Source organism: Paramisgurnus dabryanus, chromosome 9, assembly GCF_030506205.2.
Source record: "Paramisgurnus dabryanus chromosome 9, PD_genome_1.1, whole genome shotgun sequence".
Lineage (NCBI taxonomy): Eukaryota > Metazoa > Chordata > Actinopteri > Cypriniformes > Cobitidae > Paramisgurnus > Paramisgurnus dabryanus.
In genome coordinates this window covers 23480205-23507102 of record NC_133345.1, presented here as the reverse complement: position 1 = coordinate 23507102, position 26898 = coordinate 23480205, and the positions used below count along the sequence as shown (strand labels likewise).

Genomic DNA, 26898 nt, shown 5'->3' with positions numbered 1-26898 from the left:
TTTATGTTTGCAATCAATAATGTCTAAATGAGGAATAACAGATGAAAATGTATGTATAATGTGTAAGATGAAAATAACAGATGAAATGACATTTTTGTTTCATTTTCAATGTAGTTGTTTAATTTCAACAGCTCCCACAAAATCAAACTAACTATTTATTTGTATTTATTTAAAAAAATCCTAATTTTAAATTAAAATTTAACCATTATAACATAAAAAAATCAACATAAATAACATGACAGGTAACTCACTATATAAATGACTTATGATGATGATTCATTGCACATAATACTCATTAACCTTGTTAATTTATGTCTACAAATTCTTATGGATTCTTATCTTTAAAGAGACATAAAAAATTAAGAAGTCTGTTAAATTATTTAAATGGTTATTTAATATGATAGATTGCTGTTCATTGTGCTTGTTATAACTCTGCTATAAATACACCACGCAAGAAAAGTAATGTGCTTGTTTAGACAAAGGTCATTACTTTGGCCCTGCCCTTTTCACATTAGCCACAGAGAGACGCTGTAGCACGACCTCCGTGTTCACATCTATATCTTTTAATTCATGGGCTTTTGTTTGAAAAGCTATACGGAGGTTCCAGTCAAGAGTTTCAGAATCCAGTGAAGGATCTATGGTTTTAAAAGCAGTCCTCAGGTGCTTTGCATTCACCGTCCTATGTTAATGGCATACAAAACAAGACAGACAATTATGCCAAATTTAAACTTAAAGATATGTGTAAAATGTTGGTCTACTTTCAGATTTGTAATTAGTGAAATTTTGAAAACAGTAGATCATAAACTCTCACCCTTTCCCTTCAAGTTGTACCCTCAGCTCATTGATGTATTGAAGTCTTTCAGCAGTAGCCTGGCTTTTCACTAGACTCAGGAATGTTTTGTGCTTTCCATCTGTGTCCTGGAGTGGAAACAACATCTTAGTATCCGTTGGGAATCATTTTGTGTCAGTCGTCAACTTCACAGTACACCTTGTTTAATACATAATAGATTTTTCTTCATGTATTCATACAAATGTTTGGAACTGACCTCTGTGTAAAGTGTCTGATAAGCTATGCGTGCACCATTACTCTCAAGCTGTGTCTGAGCCACCGTCAACAGCTCCTGTATATCCTGATCTGACTTAAGTGGGAAAGCCGCCTTCAATGCTTCACTAAAAATGTGGATTTTACAATAGTCACATGTCATCTTAAAACATTATTATAAATGTATTTAAGCCAGATGGTTAAATTTTTCAAAGAATGCTTACCCAAATTCTAAAACAGTTAGTGATCCACATTCTGTTGTGTCACTTCGAATTAAAACCTTGAGCAAGTGAGATTGCAGTTGTGTTTGTCCATGGTAGATACTCTCATCCACCTGCCACGGCATTACACTCATCAACATATACAGCAAATATAATAAGGCATTACAATATATATTATAAAATGTATATATAGGGGCGGTTTCCCGGACAGGGATTAGTTTAAGCCAGGACTAGGCCTTATTAGAATATTTAAGTCATTTTTAAAAGCATAATTAATAAGTAAACATTACTGGTGTGCATCTTGAGACACAACACGCGCGCACTGATATGTTTTAAGATGTGTCAATCAACACAACACTAACGTTTAAGTTAGTCTGGGACTAAGTCCTGTCTGGGAAACTGCCCTATAATGTTTAAATTAACTGAGCCATCCCCTCAACCATGCCATGTTCAAAGGCTTCATTTTCAAACCTATCCCCTTTGAAATACAGTGGCCCAATCAAGGGTAAAACATATTGATGTTCAACATTGTTACAGACAGTTGTCACAAGATGCTATTGTACAGCCTTAGATTAAGCACAAACCTTCCCAGTCAGGATATCGTTGAAAAGACAAAAGAGATCATCATTGAGATTGTTGTTGATTCTTTCCATTAAGCTATAAGCCCACTCTCCTGCCTTTTCCTTGTACTGATCCACGAGATAGTTGTGAAAAAACACCTTCAGATCTACGCAGTCGTCATTCTTTATTGAAGAAAAAAGAACATAGAAATATGATTATGAATACAACAGAAGCACTAACTATTGAATGCTGTCCTTCACTGACATGTCAAGGAGGATAAGGGTACGTTATACCTTCTCATTGTCTGCAGTTTTGTCTTTCCAGGTATCCTTTATAACTCTAACCACATCAGCTTTCTTGAGCTTAAGATTTTTAAACTTTCCCTCATAACGTAGAAAAATGGGGACGTAATCGGAGAAGCCCTGTTAAAACAACCTGAGTTTGACAAACTGTACAAACACTGATGCTATAACAACAAGCATATTGTAAATCAGTATTTACATTTTAAAGGGTTTGTAGAAAGCTATTTCATGCATTGTGACTTATTAACACTGTTAAGAGTTGGATAACTCAAAGCCAGCAGCCATATCACCCTGTATCCCCAGACAGCTTGCCCACTGAAGCTAAGCAGGGCTGAGCCTGGTCAGTACTTGGATGGGAGACCACCTGGGAAAACCAGGTTGCTGTAGTGGTGTAGTGGTTTGTAGTGGTGTTAGTGAGACCAGCAGGGGGTGCTCACCCTGTGGTCTGTGTGGGTCCTAACACCCCAGTGTAGTGATGGGGACACTATACTGTCAAAAAAGCACCGTCCTTCGGTGAGACATTAAACCGAGGTCCTGACTCTCTGTGGTCATTAAAAATCCCAGGATGTCCTTCGAAAAGAGTAGGGGTGTGCCTCGGCATCCTGGCCATACTTGCCCATTGGCCTACTAATCATCCCTCATACTAATTGACTATATCACTCAGTCTCCTCTCCACTAATACGCTGGTGTGTGGTGGGCGTTCTGGCGCAATATGGCTGCCGTTGCACCATCTTATTTGAGTACTGAGAAAAGCGCTATATAAATGTAAGGAATTATTATGCTAAAGAGTCAAAAAAGCAGTTGGACATATGACAGAGTATTTCTGTGCCACTTGACCATTCAAACAAGTTTCGGAAAGTGTTTTTCGAATGTAAAAATCTTGCTTAATTTCTTTTATAGGTGATTTACATTGGAATAGCGCATGCACACACCAACCAAAAAACATTGAAAACAATGTCACCAAAGAAGGAAATTTAAGCTTGTTTAAAGAACCTAACCACATGGAATCAATGGATAGAGTTTGTTTATCCGGGGTAGCAGCGGAGTTGTGCAAGTGTGTTTATTTAAAACTGAATTTCGTTGAAATGGGGCTGTCCCATCCAGGTCATGAGTCGCAGGTGGTAAGCAAAACTGCACCAAATGTCAGTTTTGTTGGCAATCGGCACGTAAGTGCATATAATGTAAATGACACGAACATGTAGTCAATCATAATGTTTTGATAATAAGCTCTGGCTTTTTCGTAAAGAATCGGTAACAACTGATGTGTCTTACTTATTGATTGTATATAAACCCAACAAAACTAAAGACTCTCTGGATATATGAAAGTATTACAATACTTTTCTATAAATACTCAACATGAGATAAGCAGAAACAGCATGTGTTATGTGAGCTTTAAGTATGCATTCTGAAAATGTTAAATATATAAATTGGTACTTATTTATTTGTTATAAACACTTACAAGTCCGAGGAAAAATTCATCCTGTCTATTCATCTGCTGCAGCAAAATCTCCAACTTATTTTGACTGGACTGACCTTCAAAGAGTATTCCACAGCGCTCATTGCCCACAATAATGTCTATAACACATATGTAACAAGATCACCTCTAACATCTGCTCAAGTGGGCGACATAGACAATAGAAAAATCTAGCTTATGACTGCTTCTTGCAAAAATAAGATGCTCATACCTGAACAATGTTCCCATTTTGGTCTGGGAGTTAAACTGCGTTGCATTATGGCCTGATTAGAGTGTAGCACTTCTGACTGTTAACAATAATAATGTTCAATAAACAAATACATGCAAACTGCCCATCCAAGTTTATTATTTATTTATTTATTATTGTGGCCTCCTCTGCATATCCACCTGCCGATGAACTTCAAGTAGCGTGTCATATTCGGACTTCATCTGATCGAAGTCTGCCTGTAAGTTCTTCAGCTGTAAAAGTTCAAATGTATACATTGAGTTCTTAGTGTTTTATTGGGGTGGCCTATACTGGTGTCTGTGGACATGGCAAAGTATATTGATACATAAGAGTCATTCTTTAAGATGTGCTAGTTTAAACAACATCATCTTACCTGTATTATGTCTGACAAAATATGGCTATTAAAAGTAATTTAAAATTAAATGTGGAAACTGGAGTGAGGAAGCATTTTTTCATACCTTCCCCAGAGTTTCCTCATAGAGACAATTAAGGTTCTCCCAGTCTCGTCGTGGAACCACATCACCATATTCTGCTTGCATGCGGTTAAGCTCAACCTGGGCTTTAGTAAGATCCTCTCTACATACTTGCAAAGCCATCTTAACCAAAACAGGATCTTCAGATTCCGTATCTGAAAGGAACAAGCAAACTTCTCCTCACTGAACCTCACTCTCCTGAGAACATTGTATACATTCAAGATTTTCCCCAATAAAATTGACCAAAATAAAATATTTGAAATTAAACCTATGCAGAATCCTACACTGTTGCTAATATTCAATATACTCTCATGTCTCATAGATGTCTTGTTTGTGTTCCTAACACATGTTTGTAAATTGAGTAATCTCTGGAAATGTATTATACAAATATTATATATTAATAGTACATATATACACACATTAAACATAAAATGTAAATATAAGTGAATTTAACATTAAATACAAAATCAAGCAAACATTTTAACATTTTCATAATTGAAGGGATCAACCAATGATAATCCTGACCTTCCTTTGTGTCACCGTGTTCAGTATCTTGGGTAGAGTGCATCATGCTGTATTTAGTTATGAGCAGCTTTCGTGCATCACGCTCATCCCTGTATAACTCATACTGGATAGCTAAATCCTCTTTTAGACGATCAACCTGTTGAAGACATAACATACAGTTGTAAACATTAAGTATATGGAATACATTTACTCAAAGCAAGCTACTAGGCTTCTCTGAATAATCCAAGCCACCCAGATCTCCACAACATTCAAATACAATGTAGCATCTCAACACTAAAACCAGCTCCACCTGAATCTGCAGGGCGCACTGTTGTCCCCTCGAACTCTCAATGATTCGCTGCAAACGCTGACACTCTTGTTTCAGAGCTCTGATCTCATCCCTCTCCTGTATCATCAGATCAAGAACCCTTTTCTCACATTGTTCTGTGACCAGCACCAGTTTCGCTCGCAGAGGTAGCAGATCCCTGATTTGTTCACGAAGGCATGCTGCAGGGGATATCAATATACCTCTGCTATGGGTTATATAAATTAAGGTTTGTAAAAGTATACAAAACTAGGGGAATTTGCAAGAAAACAACCAAAACCAAATCTCTTTATGTAGTTATACTGACATGGTATGAAAAATATGCATTTCTTTGCAACCATGGTTCCTTTTTTAATACAATACTTATTTATTGACAAGAAACTGGAATGGGTAGTTGTTAAAAGGTTAAGGATGTGGGCTGCTAGAACAAAGGTTCCCCTCCACAAACGTAAAAAAAAAGTGTACAAACCTAATGTGATGTCATACTCCCTTTTGATGGATGAAAAAATAGGCTTATATGTTTTGAACTCTTCTATTAAATATCCAAAGACCTCCTGGTAAACCTTTACGGCAAAGGAAAATAGGCAGCAAAATTATTTCTCAATAAAATGATTGATAAAGAAGACAAAGAATTATATATAATAAAATTTAATTATAAACTATTTTGTAGATACTATATGGATTTTTTAAATAGTCTAGCCATACATCCATTTACTCATGGACCACAAAAACCCAATGTGAGATTATAACCTGAAGTTTGAGCTCCTGAATTTTCGGGTCGTCTGTGTCTAAAGCTTCTAATTCTTTGTTGAGATAGCACTCCAGTTGCTCCAAGAAATGAGGCCTGGTAAGAGATCTGACGTATTTCATGTAATCATTAGAAACAAGACACAGTTATGAAAAAAGAAAAATGGGAAAGACATACTTAGAATACAACTAAACCACAGAAATCTTTTCTGTACTGCATTGCTTTAATAAACACTGCAGTCCTATGATAATGTATGTGCTGAACTCGCCATACCCATGAGCAGGCAAGGTTAAATGTTGAACTGCTGTTTCTCTGAATTTTGTCTGAAAATAATTAGAGTGATACAACATAATTTAGCACAAATTATCTAAAATGTATTAAACTTATGTAAAAAAAATGCCAAGTAAATGTTGTTAATTTAAAGTCACAGTATTTTATCCATTTGCCCTGTTATTTTTTGTTATTTTTATATTTCTTGTATTAATCATGGATTTATTTATGGTGAAACATTTATAATTGGCCAAATATCAGCACAAGGCTGTAAGGCTGCTAAGGCTGGATATTTTGATGTTTTTATTGTTTTTTTTCATCTGTTAAGAATTTAGAAAACAAATTCATAATCAACTTACTTTCATAAACTTTGACATGGCAATTCCACTGATAACTTGTTTCTGATGAGTTCTCCTGCTTTGTCTTTCATCATTAGATAGAAAGTGTGATGACGACCTTTCAGAGAAACAAACAGTTCAAACCACTACTAAATTTTGTATAATTATAATTCCCATTCAGTGTTTATGACACTGTACATGAAATTGTCCAACGTTAAAAAAAACACCACAAATCTCACAACAAAGGACTACTTAAGCTTACTACAAAAAAACTAAAAGGTGATTTAAATGAAAAATACAGAAATCTACACATAGATTTATTTTAATTCATTCAGTAATACATGAGGACTTTGATACTACTGACTGGGTTGCAGTATTCTTAGTAGTGTTCTAATTAGCATAAGCTATTCTAAAACAGTCGTATAGCTTGCCTTTCAGAGTGTGACAGCGGTGGCAGCTGTAGTGCTTTCTGTACCGACATTTTGATTATTATAACTATTTTACATCGTAAACTTAGCGTCCATCTGACTGAATCTTCAACGGCGTGGTATTGTTGTTGTTTGAGATGCGGTTGCCATGGCATCGCAGGACCTTGAAAAAGACCTCCAGTTTGTAGGTGTCCATAGCGTGCCTCTCTGAAAAAATCCGAATAGCCGTCTAAAAAATAAATGTGTGATAAGAAACTTAATAATATATGTAAATAGATGTGTTCATGTTATTTATAAAATAGTCAAAGTGTTTTACATTGTAAAATTTTTCGTGGATGGTAGCGGTGGTCGTTTATTTCCTCATGGCAAAAATTAAATGGCTAACGTTACTGGACTACAGTGCAGAGGCTCATTGTTTTTCTAAACGCATATGTTTAGAGAGTAGAAAGCTTCCCAAGGGTACTTAACTTGTTGAACAAAACGTTGATCAATGAGTGTGGATGTGATCTGGTATTAACCTCATGTCATTGATTATGAACTGTGATGTTAAACGCCTATCTATCCGCATAGGTCAAAATTTATTTTTTAAAAGAAAATAAATCCCGTTTATTATTAACAAGTGGCATTATTTAAATAATGCTTTTGCTTTAATTGTGCACGAACTCAGTCGTGGGATATGGTTTAAATGAAATCTGTTACATAAAGAGCAAAGAGTGATACAACTGTTTTTAATTATAGCAAACATGTAATGACATGAAGTTTCTGTAACTTACACGTTTAAATAATAGCTAACTTTGGATTTAAATAATCGCTCATTGGCGTTTAACAAACATGTTTATGGGGTTGTGTTAAAAACGATAAAATCCTAGACTCAGTTATACAGCCCTATTTTCTTTCCGACGAACTAAAATTCTATTATTTATGGGTCATGTAGTTAATGGCACTTCCCTCATGTCATCAGTGTGCACTGCGCAGGGCTTTGTGCTCAACTACAGTACCCACACGTCACTGTAGAGCGGCTGCTTATCCGGGGATATCTCACCGCTGCTGCTGTTTCTCCTTAGTCTAGCGCTCTCTCCTTTTTAGCGGATTGGCACAACAGGGTAAAATTACTAGCAGGAATAAAAACATAACTAAAAATGGCAGAGCTTGGAGCGGGGAGCCTGCTAACAGGAGATCCTGCTTTTAATTATCAAGAGCATGAGCTAAACGAACGTTTGAAGCGGCTGTACCCGGCCGTGAATGAGGAAGAGACCCCCTTACCCCGATCGTGGAGCCCCAAGGATAAATACAGCTACATCGGGCTCTCACAGAATAATCTGCGGGTGCATTACAAAGGTATCCAGATGTGACACACACGCTACAACATTGCTGAGCTGTCAGCTCCTAGGCCTTGACAATCCCGGTGGTGATGGGTGTTGTGGTTAGCTGCACTCCACAATCTAGTTTGAACTGCTTTTGCTTTGTTGTTTAGAAGGAAAGAGGGATGTCCAAATGGGTTGACATTTAGCAAACAATGTCAGAATTCGGCTAGCGAGAGTAGCCTAGGACGGCTAGAGAGCCCATCGCGTCAGTCCTTCTTTTGGACACATACCTCTGTACCCATTGCAATCCCGAGGACATAAAGTGTTTTTTCGGGTTTGCCAAGCGTATTGTTTGAACTGACATGAATCTCTTTCGGGAAATTAATCGATGCTGTTGTTAGCTAGCCGCAGTAAAGGCAGCTAACCAGCTACACCATTGCAATCGCATAGTTTACACCGCATTGCATAAGCGTATTTGTTATCCGCTATATAGAGATCGGTGATTAATAGGGCACGAGCTACACTATAATGAAAACAAAAACGCTGGAGATTTACTTTTGTATTTTTTGTTGCCATTGTCGAGATGCGTATTTTGGTTGATTTTGGACCACGTAAAATGTCACGTCTAATAAATCGCATTATAATAATCCGAATTCCACAGCGCTTGCTGTGTAAACAGTTGTTGCGTTTCTAAAGACCCAGCCATTGCGTCACGAAGACTCTGAATTTATCCAGTGCAGTTCAACTTCTGTCTACATGATCCCCCCACAACAATACTTTAAAGCCCCCGACTCATAATTTCTCTTTGTTAAAACATTGTAGAGCTTGGCATAATTAGAAATATATACATTTGTTATACAATTTTGTGTTTTAGTTTATTTTAATGCTTGTTTTGTCTTATTTTAAATAATTTTAAGTTATCTTGAGGACCTTTGGATGTTTGTTGAGGCCTTTTATTGGGGCCCAGCCCCCTGTTTAAACACTGTACCAAGGGTTCCCAAACTTTTTCATTCCAGGACCCACTAAAATCTATTCCAAAATATTTTAAAATAGAAATGTGGAAAAATACAAATACAATGATGTAGTAGTTTTTACTTTCCTTGTCATTGTCTAAATTAAGTATGTATAATTTTTATTTTATTTTATTAAGTATGTATAATTGTAATACCAAAATATTTTATAGTAGGAGATCAAAACTATTGTAGCTACTAGTACTAGAAATATTTTGTCTCTCATTCACCTAATGCCCAAGCGACTTTGCACAACCCACCTTATTTACATTTTTGCATTTATGCATTTGGCAGACACTTATCTATAGTTCACAGTAAATTAAAAGCTATACATTTTATTGGTATGTGTGTTCCCTGGGCACAAACCACTGATCTATATAAATATGACTGGATTGCCCATGATGTCACAATTGTGAAGCCACTGCGCCGCCATATTGGTATGCCCAAACATTCTATTAAATCAATGGACGTTATCAGATTTTACTGATAAAACATCACTTTACTAGTCTCAGTTTGTATATCTGAAGTCTCCCTGTAAATTATTACAACCCAAACGTCCTAAGCATGTACATAGTTATTTACTGAATGTTGTACATTTTGCTTTTTAACAGTAAGTTACTTTACATTTATCTTCATTACAGTATCAGATTGACAGTATCAGATCAGCAGACAGACGGCAGCATATTTAGTATTAATGACAAACGTGCTCATTCTGAAATCTAAATAAATTATCATGCTTTGTTTGTACTGTATGTGCCTGCAACAATTAGCTGGTTTTGTAATTATGTTATCTTTACAAGTTACCTTAACTTATTCAGAGAAATAACGCTGACTGTGTAGGTAAATGTCAAAAAACTTTATTTATACCCGTGTCATTAACAGAATGCAGCAGACACACTCACCATAATGTTTTTTATAAATCCCTTATCCTGCCCGATTAAAACATAACAATTGCAAATAACACGAGAAGTAAAAATTAATTTACGTACACATTTCCTAAAAATTAATCTTGTGTGACTGATACGCTGTAAACCAGGTGAATTTACATCATGATTTTGAATCTAAGGCCCTGTCCCAAATGGCACACTCTGGTCTTGTGGTCCTCCTCAGAGTCCACACTTTAGGGACCCTTGATGCGAGTCCACGTGGGTGCACCGGAGTCGTATTTTGGGACAGACTCGAGCATCACACCTCCTGTCAGTGTGAACTCCTCCCTTCCGTCGTCTGATTGGTTTGATTGCCCTTTCGCAAGGACTTCTGGGTTGGTAAAGTGCGCAAAGCTTGCGCAGTGTGGGCTTCGCTGAAGACCGCATCAAGAGGGCAAAGGAGGCGCTAATGAGCATGCTTTAAAGCGTAAAAATGACAGATGGGACACCCTACGGACTCGTAGACTAAGCAAGAATGCGCAATTTAAGGCCATGAGACCGAAAGTCCACATGAAGTGCACCATTTGGGACAGGGCCTAAGTCAATGATACCCTCTGGCGGTTGGGAATACCAAGAGGCCGCTTGAACTCTGCGCTGACTTCACCTCACGCTGTTACGTTGAGCGTTCTATGCTTAATCCTGTCATTTATTTAGATCAGTGGCACAAACCCACAACCTTTTGTTCAACTAACCCAAGTAGGGATGCACGACAATTTGCAATTGCGCATGTCGTCAGTGAAACCGGTTCCTTGATTAGTAGCAAATCGCCATCAACTGTTTTCAAATGGAGCCGCATTTACCACAAAGAGCCGTAGTTCACTTTCAAGCTGAGCATAGATATCGCAGGTCGGTCTTATTATAAGTGAACTACGGCTTTGTGCAGTAAATGCAGCTCCATCTGAAAACAGGTGATGGCGATTTACTACTAATCAAGGAACTGGTTTCTGTCTATCGCATGCAAATTATCGCTAAAACCAAGGCTCTACCACTGAGCTACAGGAACCACAAGCAGGTCCACAGTTTGGAAATGTAAAGTTGTCTGTGCAGCTACTATAACAGAGAACTCTTGTTTAAGCACCTACATGGCCTGTAAAAAGACTTTATTGTGTTGTCAGAACAACATACACCCTGGTTTAGTTTGGGCACAGTTGCAGTGAATGGTAACTCTGAAGGCACCTGGGGCCTCATTTATAAAACTTTGCGTAGGATTTGCGTCAGAAGTGGCGTACGGATGAAACATAAGACGCGCGTACGCACAGAAATAATCGGATTTATAAAACCGTGCGCACGCACATCCTACGCATTTTTCCCTTAATAAATCACAATCAATTCTAAATGTAGCACAGCTTTTGCGGCTTCATGACACGCCCAAAGTTATCCATAAATAGTCCGTGAAACGCCCACAAGTTAATATGCATTGATTGCGAAATCATGGCAAACACAGAGAGGAAATCAAAAAAACTTAACTTCACTCAATGTGAAGTAAAAGTTATCGTTGGCGAGGTGGAAAAGAGGAGAAAAATGTTGTTTGGAGGGCACAGTGTGGGCATTACTAATGCCAAAAAAGGCACTTGAGTGGCAAATGGTGGCAGACTCCGTAAATGCTGTAGCCTCACAACCTCGGACCGTGGCCGAAATAAAGAAATGGTCGGACATCAAAGTCGAGGCACAAAAACGTCTAGCACTCCATCGCCAGAGTGTGTCTGCCACGGGTGGGGGAAAGGGGACATTGTTCAGCGCAAATGTAATTTCTTGTTGCTTTCTGAATGGTTTAGACATACGCCTTACTTTACTAATGCCATAGGGTAGCGGTGCACATGCGTGCGAGGGCCCCTTACATCGCTGCTTGCAGCTTTAATTTCTTGTTGCTTTCTGAATGGTTTAGACATACGCCATACATTGTTTTATCAAAAATAAAACGCACTAAAGGCATATGCATGAATACCATAATTCTGTAGATTATGAAGATATGGTTTACTATGAAAACAACTTTCCCCAGTGGACAATTAATACATCTATCTAATTATTTATCTATCTATCTATATATCTCCTTAATTATCTATCTATCTGTCTATGTAATTGCATCTATATCTGCTCCGCCAGATGGACACATTCGAGAATATCAGTTTTGTACATTATTTCGTTCTGTGAATTATATTCTTTATGAGGATGAATTGCACAACATGCCAATATTATTGCAGAACATATTTCACTTTTCTTTTAGCAAATATGTGTTCATTTGAAATGAATTTCTGTTGTAATTTTCGATTTCTTTATTTTTTTGTTTCACTGCTGATCGATCAAACGGGTGTTCGTGTAAGGCTGTTAATTGTAAGACTTGCTTTGTAAAGTCTTCATGTTATTTATGAGAGGCAGGGTTGTCACTTTCACATGTTTCTTCCATCTGCCGACAGTGTCGCCATTTCTCATTTCACCCGTTTTTGTGTGTACGCCTGGGTCAGAGCTTGCGTGACGGACAGCACATTTTCCCATCAAGTTTGCTTTTTATAAATAACAACTATTGCGTAGAGAGTGGCGTACGCCTTCTTTTGTGCGTACGGCCGTACGCAACGTTTATAAATGAGGCCCCTGGTTCTGATTCGATGTGTGTGTGTCAGTGGGCCTGTTGTGTATTGTGTAATACATTAGGATAGTGACCGTTTGAGGGTCACTGGTGTGACGACCGTAATTGTTTGTTTATTGTCCTACATCATGTGTTGTTTCACACAAGACAGCTGTCAGATAGATATTACGATTGTGTCAATGCTTAGGCCTAGTGAGGACTTCAATATTATTGTTATTCTTTAGTTTATCACCTTTAACTCAGTAATGAATTGCACATTATTATTTTGGTAATGTACACTGCTTTGTGTCTGTGGAAAATTGGACCTCATTAGCAAAGATCTTCTTTCAGGGCATGGGTATGTTTTCCACTTCTTATAGTGGTTGATGTTAACCATGTATTTTGTTTTAGGAACTCTATAAGATGATTTGGGAAGAGTCAGGTGATACTCATATTGATTTCTTTTAGTTTTCAAGGATTTCTGTGTTTGGATTAAGAAGGGTGTTATGTACTGTTAACTTACTGGTCAATATGTCCATGAAACAAGTGTGCAGTGCTAAGTCTTGATGAAACAAATAGATACTGTAATTCATGTGTCCCAGTTTGTAAAATGTATGCTTATTATGAGATTAGGAGCATCAAAGTTTAATTTCAATCATGGTTTTTACATAGATTTTTTTGGATCAAGGTTATATTTTCACAAATGTTATTTATATTATGTAGGAAAATGTTATCTAGAAAATAGTAAATATAATAAAAAAAATGAAAAAAAATGACGTTGGCAGGATGAGGGTCAAATTTATTTCTTTAATAGAATCAATAGGCACATTTTGTACCAGCATACTTAAAGCAGCATCACTTAATGGATGATTTAATCTGTTGTCTGTTTCTCTTATAATGGCCATCATGACTGTTCACGTATGATGAACCACTTTAGTGGTTTTTGTACCTCAGGCAAACTCTGTAAAGTAATGTAATGTTTAAAGAGAATATGTGCAAAGCATGTTACGTTACGTCACGTCATGTAAATTTTGCCTTATTTTGAAAGTTGCATACTCTGTGTGTCCAGAACTATGAACCTCATTTTACTCTCTATCACCATAATGGAGCCACTGGCCCACATTTTGGGAATTTAGCTTATTCACAGTATCTCCCAGAGTTAGAGAAGTCCATACATACCTTTCTCATCTCTGTGCGTGCTGTAACTCTGACACCGCCAGCTAAGCTTAGCACAAAGACTGGAAGTGAATGGCTCCAGCTAGCAAACTGCTCCCAATAAGTGACAAAATAACGCAAACATGTTCATATTTATGTGTTGTGTTTTTTATAGTCACACCGTGTACAAATAACAAGGTGATATGAGACACAGCTATCTTTTAACAGTATACATACTGGGAACTATATTCTCAGAAGGCGAAGCACTGCTACTTGGGCGGAGTGATTTGCAGCAAATCACTCCACCCAAGTATACAAATCACAACAGATAAATAGGAAAATGTTTGCGTCATTTTGTCACTTATTGTGAGCAGTTTGCTAGTCGCGCTCTGGTCCGCACCGAAACAACCACTCCGAGACCACCTGAACGGATCCGTGTATAACCAATCCGACCCAACGGACCAATGAACACGCTATCTAATTGCTTACTTTATTAACAATGAACATACCTGATAGCTCTTTGGTGACGAATTCTGATATGCAATTCTAATTGGTCTTCTCTACAATAGGTACATAGTAAGAATTTTGTCCTGTCACATTTTAAATTCCTGCTTAAAATAATGAAGTACCGTAATATAACCGCAGTTACCGAAAAAGCCACACAATAATCCCACAAAGCTGCTGTGTGTTCATCCTAATGGACAACTTTGATCAGAATCAGAAAATAAACAGATGCACTTTCCACCAATTAAAGAGAGTTAATAGAGTTTACTCACATGTGACTTGTATAAACAAAGTCTGGTCCACATCTACACGTCTGAAAACACCTAAATTAACTTTTGTTGCATTTCACAAATGCAGACATTGTCGTACGTTATGACAACACCACCTTTTGTAAGAACTAAGAAGCTTAAAGCAAAGAAATAATGCAATCAAATAAAGAACATATTACTTTATTAGTATGTGTGTTCCCTGGGCACAAACCAATGACTGGATTGCCCATCACGTCACAATTGTGAAGCCACCGCGCCGCCATATTGGTATGCCTATCAACAGATTTTTGCTCTGTTGTTTTTGGATTGCTGTTAGTTTAAGCTAACTGTAATGTTTGCCTGTGAAGGGCTTTTGCCTGTCTGAGGAACCAATCACGCATGATTACTCAGTATGATGACATCACCAGATTGTGATCGTTTCCCCCAGTTCCTCTGAAGCTTTAAAGCCCTGTTTGCTCACACTAGCACAACACCTTTCAATCTTCTTTCTGTTCTTTCATATTGTAGTTGTTTTGTCTGCTTGGCTATTATGGATGTCAGCTGTAGCTTTGTACTGCTTCCACCATTTCCCTTATGTGTTTTGACAGACCCTTCAGGTCCAAATTAAATCAGAATGGAAGATTCTGTCTTTTAGTGTAAATATGTTAGTCTTAAAGGAATAGTTAACCCCAAAATGATAATTTTATCGTAAATCACTTACCCCTGTGTTGTTCTAAACCACTCTCACAGACCAAGTCCTCTGATTGTCTTCAGAACACATTTTTAGATATTTTGGATGAAAACCGGGTGGCTTGTGACTGCCCCATTGACTTCAGTTAGTTTTCATCTACTGTATACAAAACATTCTCATAATTATACTATCAAATATGTATATGACTTCCTATCTTGTCACAAACTAATAATTTTATTTTTTTAAATGTTGTCATATTACCTTCTTAAATGGGAGCCGCATGGTGAAGCTCAGAAAAGCACAAACATCTATCACTAAAGTACTCCAAATTTCAAATCCAAAGTAAACCAATCTCATTTTTGACGGCGGTGGCTTTTAGTGGCTTTTGCATCTGAGCTCCTCATATGTCTCTTCTGAAGTGAAATATGATACATTTCTGAAAGACAACAATTTATATTTTGAGCTTATTTACCAAAATTGAAATGTAAACAAACAGATTTTATTGATGTCCAAAACATGGCAGCATGACGAGTTTCATTGGTGACCAGTTGTCATATGCATGTTCCGTCACAAAAACCAATGAAATTTGAAGTTATTGAAGTGCCACAATGTTTGAATTTATTGCTCATTTATTTACATTTCAGGTTTGTGTTATTGAATGAGCTTTCAGTGCTTTGCCATTTCATAACATGATGCCATTTTAGTTCAAAATTATTTGTTTGTCTTTAACTCATTCCCCACTAGCCTATTTTTAAAAAGTTGTCCGCCAACATTTTTTTGTGATTTTCATAGAAGTTTCACAAAATGCCTTCCAGGAAAAATGTTCTTCTAAAAATATATAAACATACAAATATATCAAATGAAACAACAGACCCTCTGCTTTCAAACAAAAAAATGGCAAAAAAGTTTCATCCTATCTTTATTTTTTCTCTGTTTATAAAGTCTTAAATATGGGTATTTTTCTTTAAAGATTTTGAACAAAAAACTGAAATAATAGCATTTTTGTGAAGGAATTTTGTTAGACATCACATTCTGAACGATTATCAAAACGTACACGGAGTGTAAAATGAACAAATAATTTTTTTGCTTCAGTTTTTTATAAATTGGTATAAGCGCCATTTAGTGTATAATCGCTGTGTTACCATGAAAACTCATCAGGAACATGTTTTTCCATGCAAATGTTTTCTCTTAAAGGTATAGCGGAAGATTTTCTTTTTCTGGGTGGATCATCAAGACAATTTGTCATCCCATTTGTCATCCCATTTGTCAATCATTCTGGTGATATGTTGATGTAAGGCCGTCGTAGGTGCTCCCTAGGTTCGCTTTCCGCTCATGCGCACTTTCAGGTGTATATGTGTGGTGGTCTACTGTTTCAGCCATTCATTGAAGCTCGCGTTCTCATCGTGTTTTTTCGAAATGTCTGAGGGTCGCAAGAGAAAAAGTGTCTAAGAATTGTATGACAAGAAGAGAAAGGCATATGAAGAAAGAAACAAGACCAGAGTGTTTTGGGACTAAAAAGCACAGGTTAGGTTTCCCACGTGAATTTTCTACTCGACAGGTAAAGTTTTGCATGCTATTTGGAGAAATCAATTAAAAATCACTGCTAGTAAAAGTTGATGTAAGCTATAATTAGCGATACTAGCCCTGGCACAAGTCACGAACCACGCAGACACGGTAAACATGCCGACAGCAACTTGTAAAGAGAGCGAAGAGAAGAACTAGGCTCGTGCATGCTCTCTCTCTCTAGAGTATTGCGCTGTAGTGGCGGTTCTTTTAAAAAATTTGGGAAAATCTTCCGCTATACCTTTAATTGATGAGATAACTCGTCAATGGCAGGGAAAGCGTTATAGTCATATACATCTGAGATTGCATGAGAATGAGTAAATTATGAGAAAATGTGCATATTTGGCTGAACTATTTCTTTACCTAATATACATTTTACATACTGTATATACCTTAATCTTTAAATCACCACATCCCTAAATACACAGTGCCCAGACAGGGTAATGCCGGCAATATAAAACATAATAAGGATTTTATAGTTTCATACAGTATATGCAGAATTTCTTGAGTTTCTCCAGTTGAAATATGACATGAACATGCCGTGACAGTTTTCAAGTGATTAACCATTGGGTCAAGAGGATAAGCGGCACATTCATGCCCTAAAGGGTTAACCGGATTATGATTCGCTCCTATTACAAATGCAAGCGAAAAACTCTGCACATAAATAAAGATGTGCTAATGCAAAACATACCATAAAATGATGTCCTACCTACACAGGGATAGGGCATTGCTGTAACACATAGCAGCCCTGTGATTGTGCACTACAGAGGATGACTTTGTATAAAAGCTGTGTGTGTGTCTGTGTTGCTTTGTGCATTAAACATGTTCGGAGGGAGAAAGACAAGGAGCTAAAGAGGGCGAGAGTCACCCAGGGTCGTCTCACTCTTCTCGGCTCCTAGAATGGTGTGGTCATGGTATGATGTATAAATAGATTTGAGTGTGTGAGCAAGGGGGCGGGGAGGAGCATCTGCACATATGTGCATTTGTAGTTTGTGTGCATGTCTGTGTGTAGGAGTGAAAAGAGAGTCAGGGATTTGCACATACAGGGTCATTTACTTTGGTCATGTCGTGTGAGTTCGGGATATAAATAGATATTTTTTTGCGTTGCTTATTATGAATGCTTGTCTGGGCTTGGCAGGCAAGCCTATTGTGGCTTGGTAGCAGGACTGGGGATGCTATAAATAAAGGTGATTAATATTATTACAGTAATCAGAGATGATGATGATGATGATGAATGTATAAGCTTGTTATTCTTTATGACTGTGGGAATTAAGATGTTTTTTTACACATGCATTCTTAAAATCACACTAACACATCATGATCGGATGTTAATGTGTTATGCACTCCAACTTGTGGGTTGAGACACACAACCAAATGTACACAGAAAAGTTAAACATGATATTTGGAAAGTTTAGCAGTGAAGCTTGAGTAAATTATTTGCTTTGTGCGTTTGGCCCCACAGAATCGAACACTGTGTGTCCATTAATGTGTCAAGTGTTAGCAACCTGCAGGAAACTGGATTAGGAAATTGGAGCACATTGGCATGATGTATGAAGGCTTAGAAAGCAATGACACTCTGTATTCTCATATTTTCACAAATGTGACTTGTCAAATCGTTAGGTTCCATTCTTTCTGTGTTTTTGAAGCTTTGATTGTGTGCACAATATAACGTGTGTTCATGTTTCACATGTGTTCATGTTTCATGTGTAAAAACACAGTATTTTTCACACAATTTACTTAGCTGTATACCGGGCTGATGTCTTCCTTGTTCTGTGAAGTCCCTCCTTTAGAAATACGTATTGAGTTCTGATTGTGTAGTTTGTTTAGTGTGTTGTGATTTAAGAGCAGCTTAGCTTGCCGTTAGCTTAGCTGGCGATTGACGTATTCCTGTGGGCGGAGTTTAGTCAAAAAATTTTTTAGTGATGTCATTAAAGCAGGAAGTAGAGGGCTGTAGTCCAAACCGGCTGTTCGCTGTAGGCTTTAAAAGGCGAATTCTGTAAAAAAAAAATATATCGCCTGGCAGTGAACTTTGAGCGTTATCATGATTTTAGAGGTATTATTTATGCTATTATAGCAACATTGCACACTAACTAGGGTTTAAAAATGGGATCAGAAAGAACGTGACCTTTAAACAGATAAATAAGTGTTGTAGAGGCCTAACATTTACATCGATGAATAGCTTTCCTACAGTTATCTCTGCACATTAACTGTTTTTTTATCATTACTAATATAACAGTTTCACCTAGGGCTGTGAAGATTGTCATGTCATGGTAGTGCAGTGGGCGTCACAAACTATGAAAAATATAAAGTACATTCTTGCCCAGCGAGATGTCTTCAAGTTTGTGTGAACGCAAACGGCCAGCAGACTCAGAGTTGGTGCGCTATTTGCGAGGGGGAGGCAACTGTTTTCAGTGATGAGTGACCCACTGGCTTCACTGATATCAGATATCTGATCTTCGTGTACATTTTTATATTTCAAAATATATGTATACATTATATATAAGCTTATATGCATCAATTGTGCGCATGGACCACTGATCTATATAAAAGACTGGATTGAGCATGACATCACAATTGTGAAGCCACCGCGCAGCCATATTGGTATGCCCAAACATTCTATTAAAGGATTAGTCCATTTTCTTAAAACAAAATCCAGATAATTTACTCACCACCATGTCATCCAAAATGTTGATGTCTTTCTTTGTTCAGTCGAAAAGAAATTATGTTTTTTGAGGGAAACATTCCAGGATTTTTATCATTTAAGTTAGTGAGTTTCAAAGGACTCTAAACGATCTCATACAAGGCATAAGGGTCTTATCTAGCGAAACGATTGTCATTTTTGACAAGAAAAATAAAAAATATGCACTTCTAAACCACAACTTCTCTTCTATCTCCGTTCCTGAAGGCGCCAGCGCGACCTCACGTTAATGCGTAGTGACGTAGAAAGGTCACGTGTTACATATATGAAACTGACACAATGAAATTAATTGGTATCATTCGACATACAACAACGTCGGAACGGTCCTCTTTTTCCTAATTTGTAAACACTTCGCGTTCGTCCTCTGTGACCTCTTGACGTGATGACGTATTGCGGGAGGTCACGCTGGCGCTTTCAGGACCGGAGATAGATGAGAAGTTGAAGTTTAAAAGTGCACATTTTTTATTTTTCTTGTCAAAAATGACAATCGTTTCGCTAGAAAAGACCCTTATGCCTCATTTGAGATCGTTTAGAGTCCTTGAAACTCCGTTGAAAAACCTGTTAAGTGTTGGGTTCTATTAAAGTCCATTAAAATGATAAAAATCCTGGAATGATTTCCTCAAAAAACATTCTTTGTTCAGTCGAGAAGAAATTAAGACATCAACATTTGGATAGTAAATAAGTAATGAGAAAATTATCTGGATTTTTTTAAGAAAATGGACTAATCCTTTAAATCATTGGACGACGTTATCAGATTTCAATGATAAAAGATCACTTTACTAGTCTCCGTTTTTATATCTGATTCTGAAGTCTCTGCGCCGCCATGTTGGTATGCCAAACATTCTATTAAATCAATGGACGTTATCAGATTTTACTGATAAAACATCACTTTACTAGTCCCATTTTTTATATCAGAAGTCTTCCTGTACATTCTTACAACGCAAACGTCCTAAGCATGTGTATAGTTATTTACTGAAAGTACATTTAGCTTTTTAAACAGTAAGTTACTATACATTTATCTTCATTACAATATCAGATAATCAAAATAACACCAGAAGTAACAATTAATTTATCCTAACAATTAAGCTTGTATGACTGATACGCTGTAAACTGGGTGAATTTAGATCATGATTTTGAATGTAAGTCAGTGGCGCTCTGTGCGGTTGGACATACCAAGATGGCCGCTCAAACTCTGTGTTGGCTTCACCTCATGCTGTTACGTTAAGCGTTCTATGTGCTATACAGACATTTATATAGATCAGTGGCGTGCGCATACATGCATATACAAACATGCATTCTATAACAACCGCACCACCGCAGTAAATTGGTGCATTACCTTTGCAGTGGTAAAATACTGCCACCTTCACAGCCCTAAAATTTTACTTTTTGACCTGTTTACACAAGGGTTTACAGTTACATTTAATATAAAAGGTTGATGGCAACAAGAATTTATATTTATGCATTTTGCATACACTTGATTTAAGCCCTTGGTGTAGTCTTTATTTTTACGCATACGCGAGCGAACACACACAGTCGAATGCACAGCTTTGCAAAGCATAGTTTATTTTACTTACATGTATACCTGGCACTGACATTCAATAAACTGCAATATTGCAAAAATCTGGCGGTGCAAGTACAGTACGCGTGCACTCTTCTGATGATAAAAATTGCGCCACGTGCGCTGTACGCAGACCCTCGTGTACTGATAAAAATCGACTACACTTTGTCTTTGGCCGTAACAGTGCATTGAAGCTGTACTTTTTATTAGTATGTGTGTTCCCTTGGTATCGAACCCATGACTTTTGTGTTGCTAACGTAATGCTCTACCATAGATATATACACTTGACTAGATGTCGCCTTGGGGTTCTAAGCATGCGTCAAGCATCTTAGAACAGGGGTCATAGGAAGTAGCTAGGTAAAGCTGCTATCTCCGCCTGTACTTCGAATTCATGCAGGATGCCGGACTTTTGTGCTGCGTATGGATGTTAGGCCTACTAGCACTATGCATTATAGTTAGAAAAAGTAGATTTTCATTATATCAAAACTAATTTTTTTCTGGACTCAATGCTAAATACATGTCTGACTGTTGAAACGAACAAAAAGAAAACCAGGAAAATTGCATTCATGACGATTTATGGTGATTTTATTTCCTTTACACAAATGCCTACAATGACATTGATGCGGGGCTCCCCTGTTTCAAGATGGCGGCTCTAGTTGATGCATTCGGTTCAATGAACTGCTGTAGCCAAGGCGACATCTAGTGTACATATCTATGATGCTCTACCAGTTGAGCTACATGAACATAGGGTTCATCAACATACAATGTCATGTTGGCAGTGTAAATTTTAAAGTGCAGTAGTGTGCTGACTTTTATAATATTTTAAAGTTTTAAAGTTTGAGCTTTACATAAGAGCAGTTTGGTACGTAATCACAAATGTACTCTTCACACCAGTTGTATGTGTCTTTGTTAAATACACCTGAAATAGATTTTACTACCAGATTGCCTTGCCTGCTCTTACACGCCCTGTGCAATACTTGATTCTGATTGGTCAAACACCCCATCCAGGAGTCTGATATTACTCAATCACCGTCACACTTCTAAGAATTAAGATATAGTGGACTCATCCTGTCTTCTTTACTCATCCACCCTTATCCTGGCTGCTTTACTGGTATTACTTAAAAGTTTCAGATTTCAAAATAACTAATAAATAATTTAATCTTAAAATCATGTTGTGTTCAATTCCATACTATGTAGCAATTAGCAAGTCACTAAGTCTACAATTAGCCAGTTGTTATTGCAAATGAAACCCCTTCAGGGTGATAAAAAACCTCTCTGCTGTAGTCCGTGTCTGAGTTTACGAACCTTTATGTGGTGTGCGATCACTGTCCCTTACTGAACCGGTGATGTAGGAGATGTAGTATGTAAAGAGGTCTGTTGAGGCTGCTATTGTGTCTTTGCAGCACTTGACAGCTCCCATGTATGCTTATTATCTTTTCATGCCAGAGTTTTTCCCTTCCCTATGACAGCTTATGTTAGATGTCAAGGGAAGCTATGGTTGCTCCATGTCAATTTGTTTGTGAGACACATTAATAACTCACCCAGATTCACAATGTATCACTAAAAGCCTTGTGTATATATGACCATGAAACATGTTATCATTGATGTAGACCGTCATTCATACCAAAGGGTGTGTTTCGGGTCAGTGACTCACTTCCCTCAATGTTTCCGTCTTGCTCGCAGGCCATGGAAAAAACCACAAGGATGCAGCGTCCGTTCGGGCAACCCATCCCATTCCTGCCGCTTGTGGCATCTATTACTTCGAGGTGAAGATCGTAAGCAAAGGAAGAGATGGGTAAGTCACTAGTGTGTATGATAATTTAACAGGTATCATTATAAGTGAGCATTTAAAGTCCTAATTGTATTTTACATACAATAGAGTTCAAGCATATGGGACCACACCAAACATGAACATGTTAAGAAGATGCACCACTATTCTGATCTTCATTTTTAGTCAAGCTCACCTTTGTCATACCTCTGTCTGTGTTTGCAGGTACATGGGAATAGGACTATCCGCCCAAGGGGTGAACATGAACAGACTGCCTGGTGAGTTAGCAGAAGACAGGGGTGTTTGTGATCACTGATGAGGTGCTCACTGCGGGTTGTAACAGACATTATCAATAACTAAATCATATGTTTTTTGTTTCATTTCGTTTTATGGAGAGTTGTTAAGGAGGTTTATTATGTTAACAAGAGCATACAGTCAAACTACTGTAATGTTCTATTTTTTTATTTCAAGAGAACAAATGGATGAATCGGTTACAAAAAGATAAATCAAAAGCATTAGAAGTATAAGTAATTATATTTAAAGCGTAACTAAACCCCTGGTCAGAGCGTGACTCCACCCACTGGCAATATTTGAAAAATGCAAGAAAAGTGGGCAGATCCCAAGGAGATAGAGGGGACAAACTAAGTGTGTGTGGTGAGATCGTAACAAGGGCGTGGTGATCTTGAATCTGCTTACGTCACGAGTCATTTTTTGGACCCACCATCCAATAGGAAAATTCAACTGCAGTAGCTACCGTTCAACCTGAAGAGGGCAGCACTCAGACGTTTTTACACCATATATTGAAACACTTTATATCCAAATGTCAAAAAACTTACTAAAATCAATGAACAGCACTAATAAAGCACCATTCTTACAGATCATTAACTAAAAAAGTTGCTTTAGGGTTTAGTTACTCTTTAATGTACATCTCATGCCTTTTAAGTAGCCTCAGAGCCTTCGTCTCAGAGGTGTAAAGAGTAGCTGAAAGCCATACTTGAGTAAAAGTACAAATTCCTTACTGTAAAAATTACTCCACTACAAGTTAAAAGTCACCAATTTAAATACGACTTGAGTAAAAGTATTAAAGTAACCCAATTTAAAAGTTCTCAAGTATTTTTACTCGTACTGAATGTTGGCTCAAAGATGCACTAGTCCTCAACACAAAGAGACATTGTAGGTCTGGGCAGTGAAAACTAAGAAAGTTTATTTATGAGGTTTTATTTCCTAATATAGAAAAGAAATCAAACACCTCAAAATTTTGACCTGGCAGAACAAACACAGATTAAACATAGTCATAGTCTTCTTTTGACTAAAATTTTATTTAGTTTTAGTCATATTTTTGTCATCTGAATTTATTTAGTTTTTTGTCTAATTTTATTCATCTAAATGCCATAAGATTTTAGTCTAGAAATCTAAATTACATTTAATTTAAACCCATTTAATTTTAGTCTAGTGTCATTGTGTACTTGAATGTGCCATGCTGAAAAATATATAGCCTAACTTTGTGATATAAATATATGGTAACAATTTACAGTGGGGTTCATTGGTTAATATTAGTTAGCTACATTAGTTAACATGAACTAATAATGAACTGCACTTATACAGCATTTATTCATCTTTGTTAATATTAATTTCAACAATTACTAATACTTTATTAAAATCTTGTTAACATTAGTTAATGCACTCTGAACTAACATGAACAAACAATTAAAGCTTACATTTTTATTAACTAACATTAACAAAGATGAATAAATGATGTAACAAATGTATTGCTCATGGTTTGTTCAAGTTGGTTAATACATTAACTACTGTTAACTAATGAACCTTGTTGTAAAGTGTTACCAAATATTCTTATATAGGCCTATCCTAAAAAAGATATAATTTTTATATTTAGAAAATTCCAGTAAACTAAAATTACACCAACAGAAATATGATAATGCATATTAAAAACGTGAAGTTGTTCATTTAAAAGATTAATTGTAAACACATGTAGTACGTAACACCACTCTCTCACATTAGTGCACTACATTTCTTCCGTCATGCATCCCTCTTTACAGTAAATACATTACAGCATTCTTGATTAAATGTGAGGACAGTAAAATTGTACACTTATTATCAATCTTATAATGTACTTAAGTTACTTGGGCAATCAGTACAGGACCTCGCTGGTTTATTTTGGCTTATATAGTAAGTTATATCAAGTTATGTACCAGCTCAGGTTAGCTGATAAGGTAGCATCAGAGTATATAAACATTTGTGCTTGCCTTTGAGTTGCGGGATGACCCTCCTGCAATCGCGCATCACTTTTGTTTTGATTGTAGCATCACATGTTTAAAAAATGGTCCCTTGACTGAAGCAAATGTGATATGCATCCATATGTTTGCTCTTTATCTCTTCTCTCAGACCAGACGCGAACTTTTCTCTACAGTTTATGACATACGCAGCACGCAGATGTCCCGCTACGGTGGCTCAATGCAAGCCATTCAGCGTTTGACATCAAAGTACCGCGAGACCAGACTTCTCCATATGCATTTGATTCGCTCTCGCAGTACTTTGATTTCATACGGTTGCTCTGCGCAGAGCCAAATGAAGTCCCTCAGTTGTGTGTGTGCGTGTAACCTCGCGACCACAGATTCTATCCATCATCACCCTCTGACACTTTCGTCTTGTTTTTATTTGACGAATAAACAATGTAGCGAGTAACGTTAAGTGTCATTTCAAATGTAGTGGAGTAAAGAGTACAAATACCCAATCAAAAATGTAATTGAGTAGAGAGTAAAAGTTGCCTATATTTTTGATACTCAGTACAAGTACAAAGTAGCCCAAAAAATACTTAAGTACAGTAACGAAGTACATTTACTTGAGTACTTTACACCTCTGCTTCGTCTATTATTTAACCCTTATCTAACCTGTAAGTAGCTTTGGATGAAAGCATCTGCTAAATAAATAAATGTAAATCTAATTTTTCCTTTCTCAAATGTGACATGAAACATGTCTCAACATGTCTGAAAAAGAAAAAGAGGCGGCTTTGAAAATGACCTTGCAAATGTGGAGTGTTCTTCTTGAGTTTTTTTTTTCTGTGAATCCCAAAAATCTTTTTTACCCATGAAGTTATTAAACAAAGGAGTGAGCAAAGGAAGAAGACATCACAAAGTCATTATAATTTAAAAGCAAAAGATAAAAAGATAAAACTTTACCTCTAAAAGTCTTAAGCACTTTGGAAAAATAATAATGTGTGTCCTGTCATTAATAGGCATACAGAGATTGCACAGTAAGGCTGTCAAATAAATGAAACATCCCAAAATAAATGGAATGTCCCAAATAGTAAATTGATAAATAAGTGATGAATTCAATAGTTTTATTGAAATAATAGTGAATGTGAAGTGAATACTAACAATGTTTAATAGACTGATTAATATTAGTGAGGTCTCTGATTAAAGGTATAATCAGGAAGTTTTAGCAGCACCTAGTCGTGAGACTTTAAATTGCAACAAATGGCTCAGTCCAATTGTCACCCATACTTTTCAAAACGCATAGTAAAGCTTCGTTAGTCGCCACAGGACAAACACGTCATCGTCTGAGACAACAACTGGGGCCGAAAACTCAAAATCATGCCTTCTGAGGCAGCTTTCCAAGGCAGGAAAACATTAAGGCACGTCCGAATCAAATGTTTGGTTTACTTGCTGTCTCCATCATCGTCTTGTCCCAAAATTCTGTGTGAGGTCGTGCCGGGGAATGTAATTGGTCGAGCCTGGTCGAGTTCGAAAAATGGTGGCCAAGGAAGGGGCTGGATGTTAATTAATCTTCCTAAATGTTATACACTGTACCTTTTAAAATGAATTTATAATTTCTTGCTAAATATAAAGAACAGCTCGTATAACTAAATTCGTTAAGGTAGATGAGCAAAGTAATCTAGAGAAATAATAAGAAAGATTCAGGAGTCTGTATTTGACCTAACATCACTAGCTTTTTGATGTCTATAAAGCTTTACGGCTGCT

General features: G+C 37.0%; 2 protein-coding genes across 4 annotated transcripts in view; one reads left to right on the top strand and one right to left on the bottom strand.

Annotated features, from left to right (window-relative positions):
* Positions 1–134: 134 nt before the first annotated feature.
* On the bottom strand, positions 135–8979 carry tsnaxip1 (translin-associated factor X interacting protein 1). 3 transcript variants are annotated; one of them, XM_065283193.2, is made up of 18 exons: positions 8176–8979; positions 6916–7141; positions 6506–6602; positions 6150–6199; positions 5879–5984; positions 5598–5691; positions 5114–5310; positions 4825–4960; positions 4285–4454; positions 3988–4059; positions 3812–3887; positions 3586–3701; positions 2118–2246; positions 1848–2006; positions 1267–1376; positions 1047–1170; positions 812–918; positions 135–679 (listed from the first exon to the last, which is right to left on the bottom strand). In XM_065283193.2, exons 2-18 carry the CDS (start codon positions 7065–7067, stop codon positions 487–489), a joined length of 2088 nt encoding a protein of 695 aa, XP_065139265.1. In that variant the 5' UTR covers positions 7068–7141; positions 8176–8979; the 3' UTR covers positions 135–486. The 3 variants fall into 3 exon arrangements, with proteins under 3 accessions (XP_065139265.1, XP_065139264.1, XP_065139266.1); XM_065283192.2 differs by lacking the exon at positions 8176–8979 and adding an exon at positions 7229–7728; XM_065283194.2 differs by lacking the exon at positions 6916–7141 and having other exon boundaries at positions 8176–8272.
* The window catches only part of ranbp10 (RAN binding protein 10), a 35413-nt gene continuing 16429 nt past the window's right edge, over positions 7915–26898 (top strand). Inside the window, exons 1-3 of the mRNA XM_065283195.2 lie at positions 7915–8250; positions 22816–22927; positions 23126–23178. Coding sequence (XP_065139267.1) covers positions 8052–8250; positions 22816–22927; positions 23126–23178 — 364 coding nt within the window. The 5' untranslated portion in view covers positions 7915–8051. The remainder of the gene's footprint in view (positions 8251–22815; positions 22928–23125; positions 23179–26898) is intronic.